Source organism: Chanos chanos, chromosome 9 (genome assembly GCF_902362185.1).
Source record: "Chanos chanos chromosome 9, fChaCha1.1, whole genome shotgun sequence".
Classification (NCBI taxonomy): Eukaryota; Metazoa; Chordata; class Actinopteri; order Gonorynchiformes; family Chanidae; genus Chanos; species Chanos chanos.
The window spans coordinates 17576254-17591180 of NC_044503.1; the positions used below are offsets into that span (position 1 = coordinate 17576254).

Here is a 14927-nt window from a genome sequence, read left to right on the forward strand (position 1 = left end):
CAGATGAGCATATGTGAAGCCGCATCACCTCTGGAGAATCTTGTTTGTCTTATGGACTGATCCACACTTCACAGTCACCAAGACAGAATGGGACTGAAGTTAAAGGTGAAGGTCTGAGGAGCAGAGGATGAAAAAAACTGAAGGAGGTACATTTAGAGATAAGAGGAGTGGCAGAGGAGGAAGAGGTGAGTAGCAGAACCCTGGGATAAGTCCAGAGATGGTGGGCTGCGGTTTCGGACTCTGTAAAGTCCGTGCGTGGAAAAGAGGGGGCCGATTTGGCATTGCCTCGCCCTTATGTTTTCTCATCTGTTGTGCCCTGCTGTTAGCCATTCTGTTTTTTGATTCCATTGAGTTTTGGGCCACTTCCCTGGGCATGAGCCACACAGGACCTGCCCATGGGGGGGTCCTACCTCAAAGCATACCCCCCACTCGCCCTGAGGAGTACCTCCTCATGCCCAGTCCCCTTGTCTGCCAGCGTGCCAAACCCTACCTCATCACTCTGGTGACCTCAGCCCCAGCCAATCAGAGGGCTCGCCAGGCCATCCGGGACACTTGGGGCGGGGAGATCCAGGTCCGAGGCCACCGGGTTCTGACTCTTTTCATGGTGGGCCAGGCTTCCGACCCTGTTCTGGCCAAAGAGTTAATACAGGAGGCCCGAGAGCGAGGAGATCTGATCCAGGGACGATTCCAGGACACCTATGCTAACCTGACTCTGAAGACTCTCTCTATGCTGGGCTGGGCACGGCGCTTCTGCTCTCAGACTCGCTTTCTGGCTAAAGTAGATGACGATGTCCTGTTCAACCCTGCTGCCTTGCTTCGGTACCTGAACCACAGCCAAGGGGAACCCGTGAACAATAAAGTAGACCTCTACCTTGGGCGTGTCCACATGCAAGTGATGCCAGATCGAAACCCCAACAGCAAACACTACCTCTCCGAATCAGCTTTCAGAGGGACTGTGTTTCCCGACTACTGCAGTGGAACAGCTTACGTGCTTTCTCGGTCGGCCGTGTTAAAAATCTCATTAGCTGCGGCCGCCACAGCTTTGCCCAAGCCGCTGCCTCCTGAAGATGTGTTTGTAGGTCTGTGTGCCCACATGGCTGGCATCACGCCAACCCACTGCCCCCTTTTCTCAGGCGGACCTGCTGTGCCCTATGGACGCTGCTGTTACCAGACCATGGTGTCTGTCCATCACATCATGCCCAGGGAGATGTTACATTTCTGGGAAGATGTCCACAACTCAGCTCCCTGCTCCTGGTTGGGTGTGCGGGTCTCTCTGGGTTTCTGCAAGGTGAAAGCATTTGTGAGAAACCTGTTATATAGATAGATACATAGACTTGAGGGGTACCTGACTCTTCCCTGGGAGCCAGGAAGAAAGGTTAGACCCTGTTTATTGATGGTGGAGTGCAGATACATTTACACACGGAAACAAACGCACACACACATACACAGAAGAAGCAACTTTGGGAGACTAAAAAGGACCCTCTTCATTCCAGAGGATTCCTTATGCAGTGCTATTATGTAGCTTTATTTTTTTTAATTACTCTGACCACAAAATAATTGAATGTATTTATTTACGTGGGTGTATGAGGGTCATTTAATGTGAAATCCACAGTCTATGAAATGTCCTAATAGTGGGAGAGAGCCCCAGTACCAGTGTGGAGAACTTACAGTGGCTCGGGTAAAAGAGCAGTGTTCCTGAAGGTCAGGCGAAGGAGACGCTGCAGATGAGTGTCAGACCTGTGGAGATATCAGGTGGGACGTAAGGGCCGGGCTCTCCACACTGACTCTTACAGGGACAAAACCATAAAAATTCAGAGTTTCTGTCAGGCTTGTTGTGTACGCAGCCAACATTACCAACCACACAGACTCGGTAGAGAAGGGAGCCCTGAGCAGGGTTGCTATGTGTGGTTACCAATGACGAATCAGGACATATAATTAGTGTTTGTCAGGGGTTTTGTTTAAATCAAAAGGGGACGTTTAAAAAAATTTTTTGTCCAAATGGAAGGACCCAGAAACACTTGATGGAGAAAATGTGTGGAATTGTTTAGACTGGCCTCCCAGTAATACTCTCTTAATGAGCTGGCTTTTTCAGCCTCCCTTGCTTTGCGGTAGGGTGCTTCATTAGCAGAAGTTACTAGTCCAGCAATAGTCCTACTATGTAGAGTGGTTAAAAAAGTGCTTAAAAATAGTTTTGACAGTCAACATCATAACTAATACCACAAAAGACAATTTTATGGGGGATTGGTTATTTTTCATGTTCTTGTTTTCAGTTTGTATTGAGGTAAAACATTAACACTGGTGTAAACATTAGTCACATCATTGTGGATCCATGACTGGTTATGGTAAGGTCACCACGACGACTAAGTGTTTTAGCACTCTAAGCATACTCGATTCTGCCCTTCCAGGCCTTTAATGGGATTTTCATCAAATGGCCAACCCAGGTTTTCAATATTATTTGAAGAAAAAAAAAAAAGTCCTACTTTATGTCCCACCAGTAGCAAAGTACACTTCCTGGTGGATAACAGGAGAGACAGTGCTGAAACCTGGAGACTGATGCTGAATAATATAATAATTAACTAATAATGGCTGGAAGAAAGCATCAATCTAGGGCCCATTGCTGTCAGGTCAAAAATGGCAGTGAAAAATGAACACAATAAAGACTGTGTGGTAGATCACATGACTTTCATACTGCAGCTAGTCAAACTTAATCTCTAGTAGCTGGTCTGTGAAAGACCTGATTTTTCTGATAAAGCTTTATGTGAGAAACTCATTTGTTCCTGTGTGTTGAAATGCAGCAATGAAGTCACCGCTCCACTAAACAGTACACAGGCAAAACACCAATAAATGAATATGTCATCATGCGTGGCATTTTCACTTTTTCAACAGCAAATCACCCGAAGTCTACCATCTGTATGATTTGGGAGTGGTATGAGTAACTGACTTTGTATTTATTTATTCATGTATTCATCTTTTATTGATAAGAACTTATGTAAGATAACTCATTATAAGCATTTGAGACTCCACCTTTCCCCTCTATGGACTGGCTGTTACCACACAGACACAGGGGCACAGCTGGCACAAGGGACAGTGCGAAAATGCTAATATGTTGCTGAAATTGGTTTTGTTTACTCCGAGTACTCTCTTGCTTTAGTTTGGGATGTAATAGGATTATGTAACTAGGCACACTGACTGTTCTCTAGTGGTTCGGCTTTCACAATGTACAAAAATTCAATTTAAAATGGAGGTTAATGAAAGCAATGTTTAAATGAATACACCTGATGTAATGTGTACCTATGATTTATCACTGTGTTAGTGTGATTATGAAACAGGCTGTGTTTGACCTGAAAACTGTGTAAAAATGTCATCACTCACCCTTCACTCTCCAATAAACATTTCTTCCCACCTAAAAGCTACGTGACAATTTGAGTTTTGTGCTGTACACATGTCCTTTAATCTCAGTGTACCCAGTAAAGAAATGCAGCATATTTCAGAATATGTTTTTTTCTCCTTTTTTCCAGAGGTCACTGTCCAAAGGCAAAAATTCAGATTCAGCGTGTATGTGGTCTGGTTGGTCCAGCACTGATAGTGAGAGTCTGAAGGGCCAGACAGATTTGTGTGTAACCACAGTGTTTTAGACAGTCAGTAACACATGTATAACGGCTCAGCTGAACCAAACACGTCGGCATTCAAAACAAATAAGCTACAACTTTGAGGCTTGTGGGGTTCGTTGTATGCAGTCAAAAAGTTACAAAGTTGAACATGTAATTCTGACCATGAACAAGAACAAGAACTGAAACAGGAAATCAAAAGTGGAACACAGCAGCTTGGATGTTCGCAGTCTTCCCCGCCTGCTGTGAGCCAGAGCAGAATGAGCCCTTTGTTTGACAGGAGTGTCGGCCCAGTCCTTTGTCTCTGTGTTTATTTCCTGAACCTGTCCAGTGCTGATCTTTCACTGTGACTAGCTGCTTTTCGGGCAGCCTCCTTCTTCTCTCTCTCTTTCTCCATGTTTTGCTCCACAGTTTTCCGGATCACGTCCTGCAGTGGGCAGAGGAATAGAGGGAGTGAACGAGAGACAGGAGAGAAAAGAAGAAAGAGAGATTGAGCAGAAGCTAGACAACACCACAAAGAACTCATTACTAGTGATTCTGTGAGCTCTACAGGGGAAAACAGGAAGTGAGGGAAAGTGAGTGAAACTCTGAGAAAGGGAGAGAGAAAAAGAGAGAGCGGGAGTAGATGTGTACCCTCTGATCCTCATGAGCCACTTTCTTCTTTCTTTTCTCGACTGCTCCACTTGAACTCCGACCTTTGGTCCTCGTCCTCGGCTTAAACTTCTCCTTCGCCAGAGGATCAAAGCCCTGAACCAAACACACACACACACCCAGACAAACACGCACAAAAACAAATCTGAGTCCGAAAACTCTCTGAAATTTGAGAATTCATGTTTACTGTTGTCTCATTCTCTTAGGTGTGGTACTGTGACATCACTCGCACCATGCCAACATGTGGCTCTACGGGTCGTGTTAAAAAAAAAAAAAGTAACTGAGCATTTTTCAAACAGTTTAAAAAGAAAAATTGTGTCAAGAGATTTTGTGCTCATCCGAATGAGCAACATTCATTTTTGGGCATTATTTTAAAGATAATGTTCTATAAAGTATTCCTATGGAGAGGCCAAAATACTGACCCTGAACTGGGATGCGTATTTGTCTGTGTGTATGGGAGGGACAGGTGTGTCTATGTACAGGTGGAATGGATGTATGTGTGCGTCTGTGGGTGTTTTATGTTTTCTCTGTGTTTGTTTGATGGATGTATGTGTGCGTCTGTGGGTGTTTTATGTTTTCTCTGTGTTTGTGTGATGGATGTGTGTGTATCTTCCACTGACCAGTCTCTCTACTCTTTCCTGGTGTCTCTGCTCCCAGCTGGCCCGGTCCACTTTGCCTAACTGACCCGGGTCCAGACCAATCAGCTCTGGCTGCACTTTCTCCAGGAGTGCCTTGACCTCCCATTCCTGCCTCTGTCTGGCACTGCGGTATGGGTTGGCATCCAGAGCATCAAAATTCGGTTCACCCGCACCTACACAGACAGAGAGAGAGTTTTTCCAAACCCCCCCCCCAAAACATTAATAATTTCCTTTGCCTTACGCTTGTTTGCGCAGTCTGATTTCTCTGACAGAGTTAAACATTACATGTTTTGTGTGTGTGTATGTCTGTAATAATCTGTGGTTATGTGTGTATATTCTGACCTGGTACGATCATGCTGGTGAATCCTTCTCCGTGTCCGATTCCAAGGACATCTTCAAACGGACAGAACCCAACTCCCCACACAGAACCCCTCACACGGTGAGCCATGTAGGGCTTAGACATGGGAGTGCTTCCCCACACATCACGGTACACCTACACACACACACACACACACACAAACACATGCATATGGTGATCCCAGAAATCATCTACACCAAGAGTAGTATATTCAGTAAAGAATATATTTAGTATAGAGCATGGAGTTTATTCAGTACAGAGTATATTTACTATAGAGTATGGAGTTTATTCAGTATAGAGTATATTTAGTATAGGGTATGGAGTATATTCAGTATAGAGTATATTAAGTATAGAGAATGGAATATATTCAGCATAGAATTTACTTAGTAGAGCCTCACCGAATTAGGATTTTTAAGACCAATGCCGATTTCAACATTTGAGGATTTAAAAACCTGATAATGATATATCAGCCGACATTTATTCTTTCCCCCCCAGAAACCCATAACATAAACAAACAAACATTTGTAATGTAGTTATTTAAGAGTCCTCACCAAAATAATGAAACATAATGCAGTTTAAAAATAAACTTGTTTTGTTGCCATAAATAGTACTTTGAACAAAGGTACAACAAAATATATTTAAGTCTTGATAAATAAGTCAAATGTATAAAAATACATTTGTGTATGTGTGTATAGATAGATAGATAGATAGATCAGAGGCGACTGCTCTAAGACTACACGGGAAGCTGAGCTTCCTCTGAAGTTTCACGAAAAAAGTTCGTCAAACAAATATGTAATATTGTATTTACATTACTTAACTCTCTTATTACAAATCAATATTTTGGGATAGGAAGTGTTCAACTTAATGGCTAATTCGTTCAGCCGTAATTTCTTGCAGGTCGTCATTATCTAACGTGATTTTTCCCCCATAGAAACCCGTGGAAGCACGACCCATTTAAACCCATTGACGCTGTGCATCTCTGGGGTTCAATGGCACCTCAGAATACACTTTGTTTTCAGTGCAACAAATCTAAACATTTATTGGACAACCTGCTTTTAAAACATCATTTCCGGACGCACGGCTTCCATGGGAGTGAGACTGTTGAGAGCAATTTTTGCATAGAAAAAAAATCTGCACATTTATTGGACAGTGGGCTTCATTTTGTGCCGCCCGGACGCCGGGCTGCTGTTTATGATGATTGGAGGAACTCTTTAAAACGTCATGGCAAAGAACATGACTGACAGCGTTTTAAAATTATACACCGGCATCGATCTATATGGAGTGTTGGCTGTGAAGTCGTGAGACATAAGCTTCCGCTCATTTTCTCTGTTATTTGCTATACCGTTTCTATTCGTATATACTGTAAATAAAATTGTAAATATAGAGTTCTTGAGTTTGATACTTGCTTTCGTTTAATTTTATTAAAGGTTGTTTTAAACTAGGCTAGGTCATAGAGTGAAAATCTAGCCAGCTAGCAAGCTAGCAGGTTCAAAATGGCAGATGTTGCTAATGCTGTCAACCTGATTTTGGCGAAGTCCTTTGATAGTCTTCCTTACGAGGAGGGACTCAAAATTAAACGGCAGGGCAGATCAACGCCCAACGTTAATTTAGTTCAAAAGTCAGGGAGCAAAGACCGATCATTTCACCTATCCTGGTATGACAAAGTGAACTGGCTGACTGGAAGTGCTTTGACTCAGAGAATGTACTGTTGGCCACTGAGAGGAAACTAGTCAAGTCTCCGGAAAAGAATTTGACACAGCTATAGGGTAATATACTTATTAATTGTGGTTGTAAACGCCGATACCAATTTATCGGCAAGTAGCTCATATTGGCTTGCTGATATATCGGTCGGGCTCTAGTATAGAGTATATTTACTATAGAGAACGGCGTATATCCAGTATAGAGTATATTTAGTATAGAGTATGAAGTATATTCAGTATAGAGTATGTGTTACCGCTCTGTGTTGTGTTTACCACTGGGCTCGAACCGGCGACCCTCGGGATGAGAGGCGGGCGTGCTAGCGAGGAGGCTAAAACCCAGGGGCGCACTATGGGGAGTGAGGTATACTCACTGCGCAGCACTCTACTCGCTTGCTACCGTTACATATGGAGTATATTAAGTATACTGTAGAGTATATTCAATATCAAGTACAGAGTATACTGAGTATAGAGCATTTGCAGTGTAGAGTATATTCAGTATAAAGTATATGCATGTAATACAGAGTAAATTGCAGGACAGAGTTGAGTGCATGCTATGTAGAAAACTAAGCTGTTGTTCTTATACTTTTTGTGTTTTATGTTTGTCCTCTCTATATATATATTTTTCTTTCTTAAGTTTTGATTAGAGTTTTTAGTGGACCAGTTTTTGTTTTATTTAATTATTTCTTTATTTTTGGTCTGGCTGCGGGGGACTTTTCTGCCTGTGTGTTTTGTGTCCTCTTCTCTTTACCCTGGACATTATCATGTTGTGGTAAGCTGTGTTTGCTCGGTCATGTATGCGCGTGTTTGTGTGCATGTATATGTGTGTGTGTGTTACCTGTACAACATCTCCTGTAGCAGCGCTCAGTAGTCCCCTCTGACTGAGGGAGAGACAGGAGGCCCCTGCAGGCAGAAAATATGACTGCACAGGTTTAAACGCCCGGATGTCATACACCTTCAGTTTCTTATCCAGTCCTGATGTCACCATGTACCTACACACATACAAACAAACACCCCATGTTTTGGACGTGTGTAAATACAAATCATAGGCTTGGTTCAGATATTCCCATCTCTGGCATCCAACATCAAAATTCATCATTAAAAAAGGGTCCCATTTACCTCACAAATCACTTTTTTTGGATAATTTCTCAAGTTTAGTTCAAATCATTTTGATGTTTCGAGTGAGTGTATTGCTTCAGTTAAGGAAAATATCAGTAATGTGGTAAACACTAGAGTAAAGTGTATCATAAAATTGGAGCACTGTTAAGTAGATATCACCATAGTTACAGTTAGACACTGTAAAGACCTTATCTCCATAGCAACAGTTACAGCTAGAGCCAAAGAGGGGAACCAAAAGCATGATTCCCCAATGGAAAACAGTCAAATGAAATTGTGAATTCTGGGTTAATCACTCCATTTATTAGTGTCCTAAGGGCCTCCTATCTTGGTGTGTAACGTCCACTCACGTTCCAGTCTGGTCAACCGTGATGGAGCGTACGCCTCCTTTATGACACAGCATTTTCACCAGCGGCTCTCTCTGATTGGGCGACCAGAGGCTGACGGTGCCGTTGGGGTGGCCCAGGTGGATAACTGCATTCTGGGGGTTCTGTGTCATCACATCCAAACGACCCGACTTCGTACATATTGCTGCCACCTGCTTCCCCACTGACACGTCTAAATACTGCAGGAACCCTGTTGCACTCTGACACGAAAGAGAGCGCATGTGAGGTACACACAAACCCACACGCCTGTACTCTTTCTCTCTCTACTGTGACAGCTTGAGAGGGTTTACACACTCAAACACAGGATAACATATACAGGGCAAAGACTGTGTCAAGTATGCATACAGACAATCCAACACCTTACCACACACACACCCTTATACAAGGAACCAAATAAACATAGCGCAAACATAAATCCTGAACAACTACGGCCTATGGTCAAAAGGCTCTCTTTGCACTGAGAGGATGGGTGTTTACAGATGCATACCGCGGTTGCCAGCAGGAAATGGTAGGGTAAGAACTGCATACGTAGAACATCATTAAAACGTCGAATACAGTGCAGCTCAACTCCTTTATTGTCATAGATATACAACCACTTCCTCTGAGCCACTGCAAACATAGCCTCTGTATGGAGCCACCTAGAGGACAGAACGAGGACAGAAGTGAGTGTGAGAACAGCTCTTATCATCCTGCTACCCCAACACATACACTACTGTGTCCCTGTGAACACACACGAGAGAGTTGGAGACAGAAAGAGAGAGAGACAGACAGAGAGAAAGAGAGAGAGAGACATACATATATATATATATATATATAGAGAGAGAGAGAGAGACAGACAGACTCTTACTTGACATCATTAACTGTTTCCATGACATTCATCTCACACATCAGCTTTTTGGACTGCCATTCTATACAGGAAAGATGCCCTCTCTTTCCCACCAACAGGAGATGCCTGAAACAAACAAAACAAGTTACACACACACAGATACACACAAAGAAGACAGAGAGAGTTATTCAGACAATTAAAAGCACCTCAGATTAGACTGATAATGGGTAAACCACTTCATGCAGGGCTACTGTTAGTTAGGACTGACACAAAGAAGGGTTATTATAGTTTTGATATTTTCATTAATTTTTATTTTTATTTAGTCTTTCAGTTTGGTCTTTGATTTCAGTTTAGTTTCAGTTAGTTTTACAAGTGCATAAGTAGATGTATTTTTAGTTTTATTTTGAGGAGTTGACTAGTTTTAGTTTAGTTTTTTAATTAGTTTTAGTTTTTCAGGTATTATGAGGAAAACGTTGATTTATAGAAGCTGAAAAAGGAATAAAGAAAATGAAACAGGACGAAAAGGAAAATAAAGCTGATTGTACCTGCAATTCTATTTCTTTTTAGTTTGTATTGCATTGTTCATTGCAGTTTTTATTCAGTTTTCGTCTTTTTGAAAACTGTTGTTTTTATTTTTATTCCAGTTAATGAAATAATTTTTTCACTGCTAGTTTTAGTCTTAGTCTCAGTTTTCATTTACTATAATAACCCTGACACAAAGCACCTTTGTACTTTAGAGTGAGGTGTGTTAGTCTGGACTGACACAGAGTGCCTTGGTCTTTCAGTAGGAAGACTGCTCTCCCAAAGACTAGACAGGTACTGCCACTGACCTGCCTGTTCTGCTGTAATCCAATCTGTATGGACCAAACTGGGACAAGACCAGGTTAAAGTACTGTGGAGAGAGACAGAAAATGTGTCAGAGAATTGAAAAAAAGAGTAATCACTTAGGCTAAACCATGTCTCAGTGGTGAGTGTGTGTGCGTTTTTAATACGTCACCTTAGACCCAGCTGTGATGTCAACAGCCGCGGCGATGTCGTCCTGAGAGATCGTACATGTGTCCTCATCCTCGTCTCCCTCCAGAAACCTAATCGCACAAACACAGAGACCACAGCCGCTGGCATGAGTGTGTGTGCGTGCGTGTGTGTGTGTTTGAGTGTAGACAAGTCTGAGACCATGTGCATGTTTAGAGTGACCAGATTGAATTATAGTACATGGGATAAGGAATGCAGTCTATGCAAGAACATAAATGATCAGTTAAACTACATCACCCAGCATCCTCTGGAAGCAGCAGATCATATCGTGCAGCTTGTTTCTGAGCTAGATCAGAAGCTGCCTCAGAGCGTGTGATGGCCTCTTTCAACCTCCGTCGTAACCCTGACGACTGCAGAACCCAAACAAAAGGCCAAAACAGCTCACTCAGAAATCTCCTCCATATGTTATAGAACATCCCACTCACAACAGTGCTAATTCTTTCATTAATATGAAACAACTTGATGTGCAAAAAACAGCGAGAGACAGTCACACAGACAGAGGGGCCCTACAGACAGAGCACTGTGGGACTCACAGGTTTAACACCCTGTCCTCTCTTGAATTTCTTCAGTCTTTCCTCTGGAACAGGAGCATCGCCAACAAAAGGGTCCTCTCTCTGAGAAATGATGGGAAGATGAGTTCAGTCACTGAATTTTGGTCATGCGCTTCATTCATATCTGACTGAGGACCGGGAGCTGACACACAGGTCAACTGACAGGCACTGACATTTAGAATGCCAAGTGGGATGGTCTGTGACATTTACAGAAATTTACTCTTACTCTTCAAATGCCTAGAGCACCTCAGACAAATGACAGACAGGAAGCGACTGCTCTGCCCGGCTTTGTAATCTATGCATTATGGACAGAGTCCTGGACGTTTACGGAGGAGCAGCTGTAAGTGAGACTATCTGTACTGTGTAAAAAGGTCTTATGGTTGAAGGGTAAGTTACTGAAGAATGACACTTCAAAGGGAAGTCAAAAGTATGCATAAAACTGTGTCCAAAATACGCAGAAATATTCATTTACACCCTCATTTATCTAAGCTCTCTGTCTGCCTGTGAACAAATAAGACTCCTTTTAACTTGACTGTCAGCCTAATTAAGACTTCTAACTTCACTGTCGGCCTAATTACGCTCAGTTAAAACATGGCACTAAATCTCACTGCTGTTTCACTGCAGGGTATGGGCTTTACACAGGATTCTGTCTCCAGAGAGCTTTGATAGTTCAACCTAATACGTCAGAGAACTAAGAAAACTGTTTAACTTCAATTCACAGAATAAAATAAAGGGACTCTTACCCCTGATATGACTTCTGTCCCATGTTTTTGTCTCTTCTTTTTAAAAGATTCCTTTATTGTTTCATCCACTTCCTCCTCTTTCTCACTCACATCTTTGCTTTCTCCCTCAGCTCTCTTTCCTTCTTGGTCGTTCTGTACATCTTCAGGTTCCGCCGTGTCTGCACTTTCCCAGTAACGTTTAGGAGGCTGAGACGACAGTGAGAAGACAAAGAAACAGACATTAGCTACACACTGTAATACGTCATTTCAGTCATACACTGTCACACATGCAGCCTACATATGTGTGAGTCTGGTTAACTTATAATGTAGCTGGAGCTTTAAAATCCTGTGTTTGAAAAACCCTCCACCACACACCATGACACACACCCATCTCACACAGTTCTAAAATGATTTACAGAAACACGTAAGGTAATGCGAGGACAGTCCTAGATGGTGGATGTCAACATGCACTTCTCTGAGTTATTCCAGAGGGTATTATTCGTATAAAACGCATGATATATTTTACATCCATTTCTATCGGCATGCAAACACTGCCTCTAAACTCTGAGAAATGTACATGTGGTTTTTAAACCCAAACGAAGTCTTGACACCGAGACTTACGAGATAAACTTGGAATGGTCAAGTAAACATTACGCTACTGTTCAAGAAATCCAAACGGTCACATTCACAACTGTATCAATCCAAGAAACAGCACCGTTCCATCTGATAAACAAACAGAGTTTGGTTTGGAAGAAAACACAGACGGTAACCTGGCAAAGAAACCATCAGATCTACATAATCGTTCCCCATAGAATCTCACACTCTAACTGAGCAAGGCTAAACACTAAGACTACCGTTACATCAAACTTATCACCTTACAGCTGAAAAAAACTCTTAGATCTGCTCAATTACAAGACTCGGTATTTTTGGTTAGAATCAATTCCTCAGTTTATAAACCTTTTTCTTTTTTTCCACGTGTTCTGATCCCAATGCTACCTCTTCGGACGCCGCCATTTTTGTTGTGCACTCCTTCTTCGTCTGCAGAGTTTTGAACGCTTAAACGCGGATACCGCCACCTACTGTTTGAGCCGCTTTGCTCCCCGCCCCCTTCACTTGTTTTGTGGGCTCAAAAATTTGTTCTTCGCCAACTGTGCTGCCTTACCGCTGCCCGTTGGATTGTGCTCAGAGCTCTCTTTAGCAGTGCAAAAAGAAACACACAACAAACTCAATACAATTCGCCTCTCTTCACAATGTGAAACATCACGAGGGAATTTTTCCTGATTCAGCTTAGCCCCAACCCTAATAAATAACAGCTTTCTCAGCTGTAAGACCCTGGTGGACCTGTGCACCACAGAAAACAGTGTGAGTGGATTAAGGATGCATTGAAAGGCTATAAGCACACGGCACCTCTGCATTAACCTGTCCCTGCACAAATTTCCGCGACGTGTCTTAGTAATGACGTGATACCTCGGGCACCTTCATGTTTGTCTCACTGCGGATGAATAAACACGTCTTCCTATATTTCGAACATCCTGCTGCTGTTACTGACGTAGGGTAAAGTTTACTGTGTCTCTGCACTAGGGGAAGAGGATCCTGTACTGCTGGGATTTTAATACTGTTCTCCTCACTCTCATTCTTTGCTGGTTCTGAGTGGTTCTGTATCGAACACAGTTTGCCTTTCTGAAGTATGCACAGAGCAGCAAAAGAAACACCTCAGTGAAGTTTTGTCTGCAGCCAGCGACCCTTCTCCTGCACCCAAACACACAAGATTCAGCTAAATTCAGGTTGAGGAGAGTCTCTGAATGGTTTAAAGAGGTTTGTGTGATAAGAAAATCATGGTGAATGGAATCTGTCCAACACTAGAAATGCTCACATCACTGTGACTTTAGCATTTGTCAGACACACAGGACAGTTCTGTACTCTGGACTATTACAGGCTGTTGCAATTGCCGCTGCCTGGGTTGTCTGAGGTTGAGTGCATTCCTGACTGTCCAATAGGCTGCCTGTGTTCCATAGCGTGGAAAGTATTTTTGTTTTTTTTTATCTAGATTGTAATCAGCGCACTTCCTTACCTCTGACCCCCTATTCAGACAATGGCAAGGCCAGAAAGAGCAGCAAAGTACTTCCTAGAAATGGAAATGTTTACCTCAAAAAACATTGCTTTCTCATGGGTATTATCACAAATCTTGCTCAACAGTCCAGAGTCCAGCAGTGCAGCGGGGAGGAGCCAGCAGGGCTATCTGGAGCTGGCAGCGTGGGCATGACATGCAGGTTTCCAAGCGCCCCTAACGCTGCTACGCATGACTGATAATGGTATAATCGTACAGAGCCAGTCAGTCGAGCAACCATCAGACCACTCAAGCATCAAGACACTGTTTCAACCACTGCCCCAATCACAAAATGTTTGTATTGTCAGTCTGAAATTAATGTTAATTAGCATGCCACTCATGACTATCATATTTTCTCTCTCTCTCTCTCATCTGGGGGGTGTTTCTGTCCCCAGAACCATGTGAAGCACACAGTGGAATGATCTCATGAAATGTTCCTCTGTGTTTCTCTAATGTTCCTAGAAATTTTTCGTGCTTCATGACCATGTCGTCTGATCTGCGAACAGCCTGATATGTGAGCCTGCATACAAACGGATTAGAGATGGATTGGGAGGCTTTTGTAGGTCAGTCTGTGGTTATGCTGCTGTGAGAAATAGTCAAGACATGAATAATCACCCAATGCCCCCATATTTAATCATGTTTGCACCCAATAAACAGTAAACAAAAGAAGGAGATAACACTATTTCAATTTCACTCTCTCTCACTCTGCCTGTAAACGAAGCATACATTTCACAGTCAAACCATATGAGAATTATGACATTTAAATGTGAACCAGTCTTAACATTTAAATACTTTCAATGTGTACTCAACCCAAAGACCATTTTGAGTTACAGCGTCATCCTGAAGATCTTAATCAACAATCAAATATCAATAATCAGATATCGGTAAGCCCTCATATGTACAGGCCTTCAATTACAGCAGTAAAGAAACAAAAACACAAAGGTTACATAAGACAGAAACATACATTTAGAGACACAACATCAGCAGCATTTAGAGGGAGCTTTGGAAATAGACCTCATTTTGACACTTGACACACAAGGGAAGCCAGCTTAAAACGTCTTGGAGTTTTCACTGAAAATTTGGGGAGATTTCCCCAACCCCATTAAAGATGGGCATTTTCCAAACTGCCAGTTGAACACTGTTTGGAACAGTGAACTGTAAAATTCCTGAAACATAAGGTGATGACTGTTATGTATGAAAATACATTTTAGGTTAATATAAAAATTGCTTTGTCT

General features: G+C 42.5%; 2 protein-coding genes across 2 annotated transcripts; one reads left to right on the plus strand and one right to left on the minus strand.

The window, feature by feature from the left end:
* The first annotated feature begins 217 nt into the window (after positions 1 to 217).
* b3galt4 (UDP-Gal:betaGlcNAc beta 1,3-galactosyltransferase, polypeptide 4) lies at positions 218 to 1324 on the plus strand. The gene has a single exon (XM_030785269.1). It carries the CDS (start codon positions 218 to 220, stop codon positions 1322 to 1324), a length of 1107 nt encoding a protein of 368 aa, XP_030641129.1.
* Positions 1325 to 3062: 1738 nt separating this feature from the next.
* wdr46 (WD repeat domain 46) lies at positions 3063 to 12614 on the minus strand. Its single transcript, XM_030783971.1, has 14 exons — positions 12543 to 12614; positions 11607 to 11792; positions 10846 to 10926; positions 10550 to 10662; positions 10278 to 10365; positions 10111 to 10172; positions 9302 to 9406; positions 8942 to 9092; positions 8419 to 8654; positions 7791 to 7944; positions 5240 to 5390; positions 4880 to 5070; positions 4242 to 4355; positions 3063 to 4035 (listed from the first exon to the last, which is right to left on the minus strand). The coding sequence occupies exons 1-14, from the start codon at positions 12597 to 12599 to the stop codon at positions 3919 to 3921; spliced, it is 1806 nt and encodes a 601-aa protein (XP_030639831.1). The 5' UTR covers positions 12600 to 12614; the 3' UTR covers positions 3063 to 3918.
* Between the last annotated feature and the right edge of the window lie 2313 nt (positions 12615 to 14927).

Coding starts and splice junctions, on each gene's coding strand:
- b3galt4 (XM_030785269.1), top strand. CDS start 218: ATGGTGGGCTGCGGTTTCGGACTCTGTAAAGTCCGTGCGTGGAAAAGA.
- wdr46 (XM_030783971.1), bottom strand. CDS start 12,599: ATGGCGGCGTCCGAAGAGGTAGCATTGGGATCAGAACACGTGGAAAAA. Junction 7,945..8,418: donor ACGGTTGACCAGACTGGAAC/GTGAGTGGACGT, acceptor GTATGTGTGTAG/GTACATGGTGACATCAGGAC. Junction 5,391..7,790: donor CTACAGGAGATGTTGTACAG/GTAACACACACA, acceptor GTGTGTGTGTAG/GTGTACCGTGATGTGTGGGG.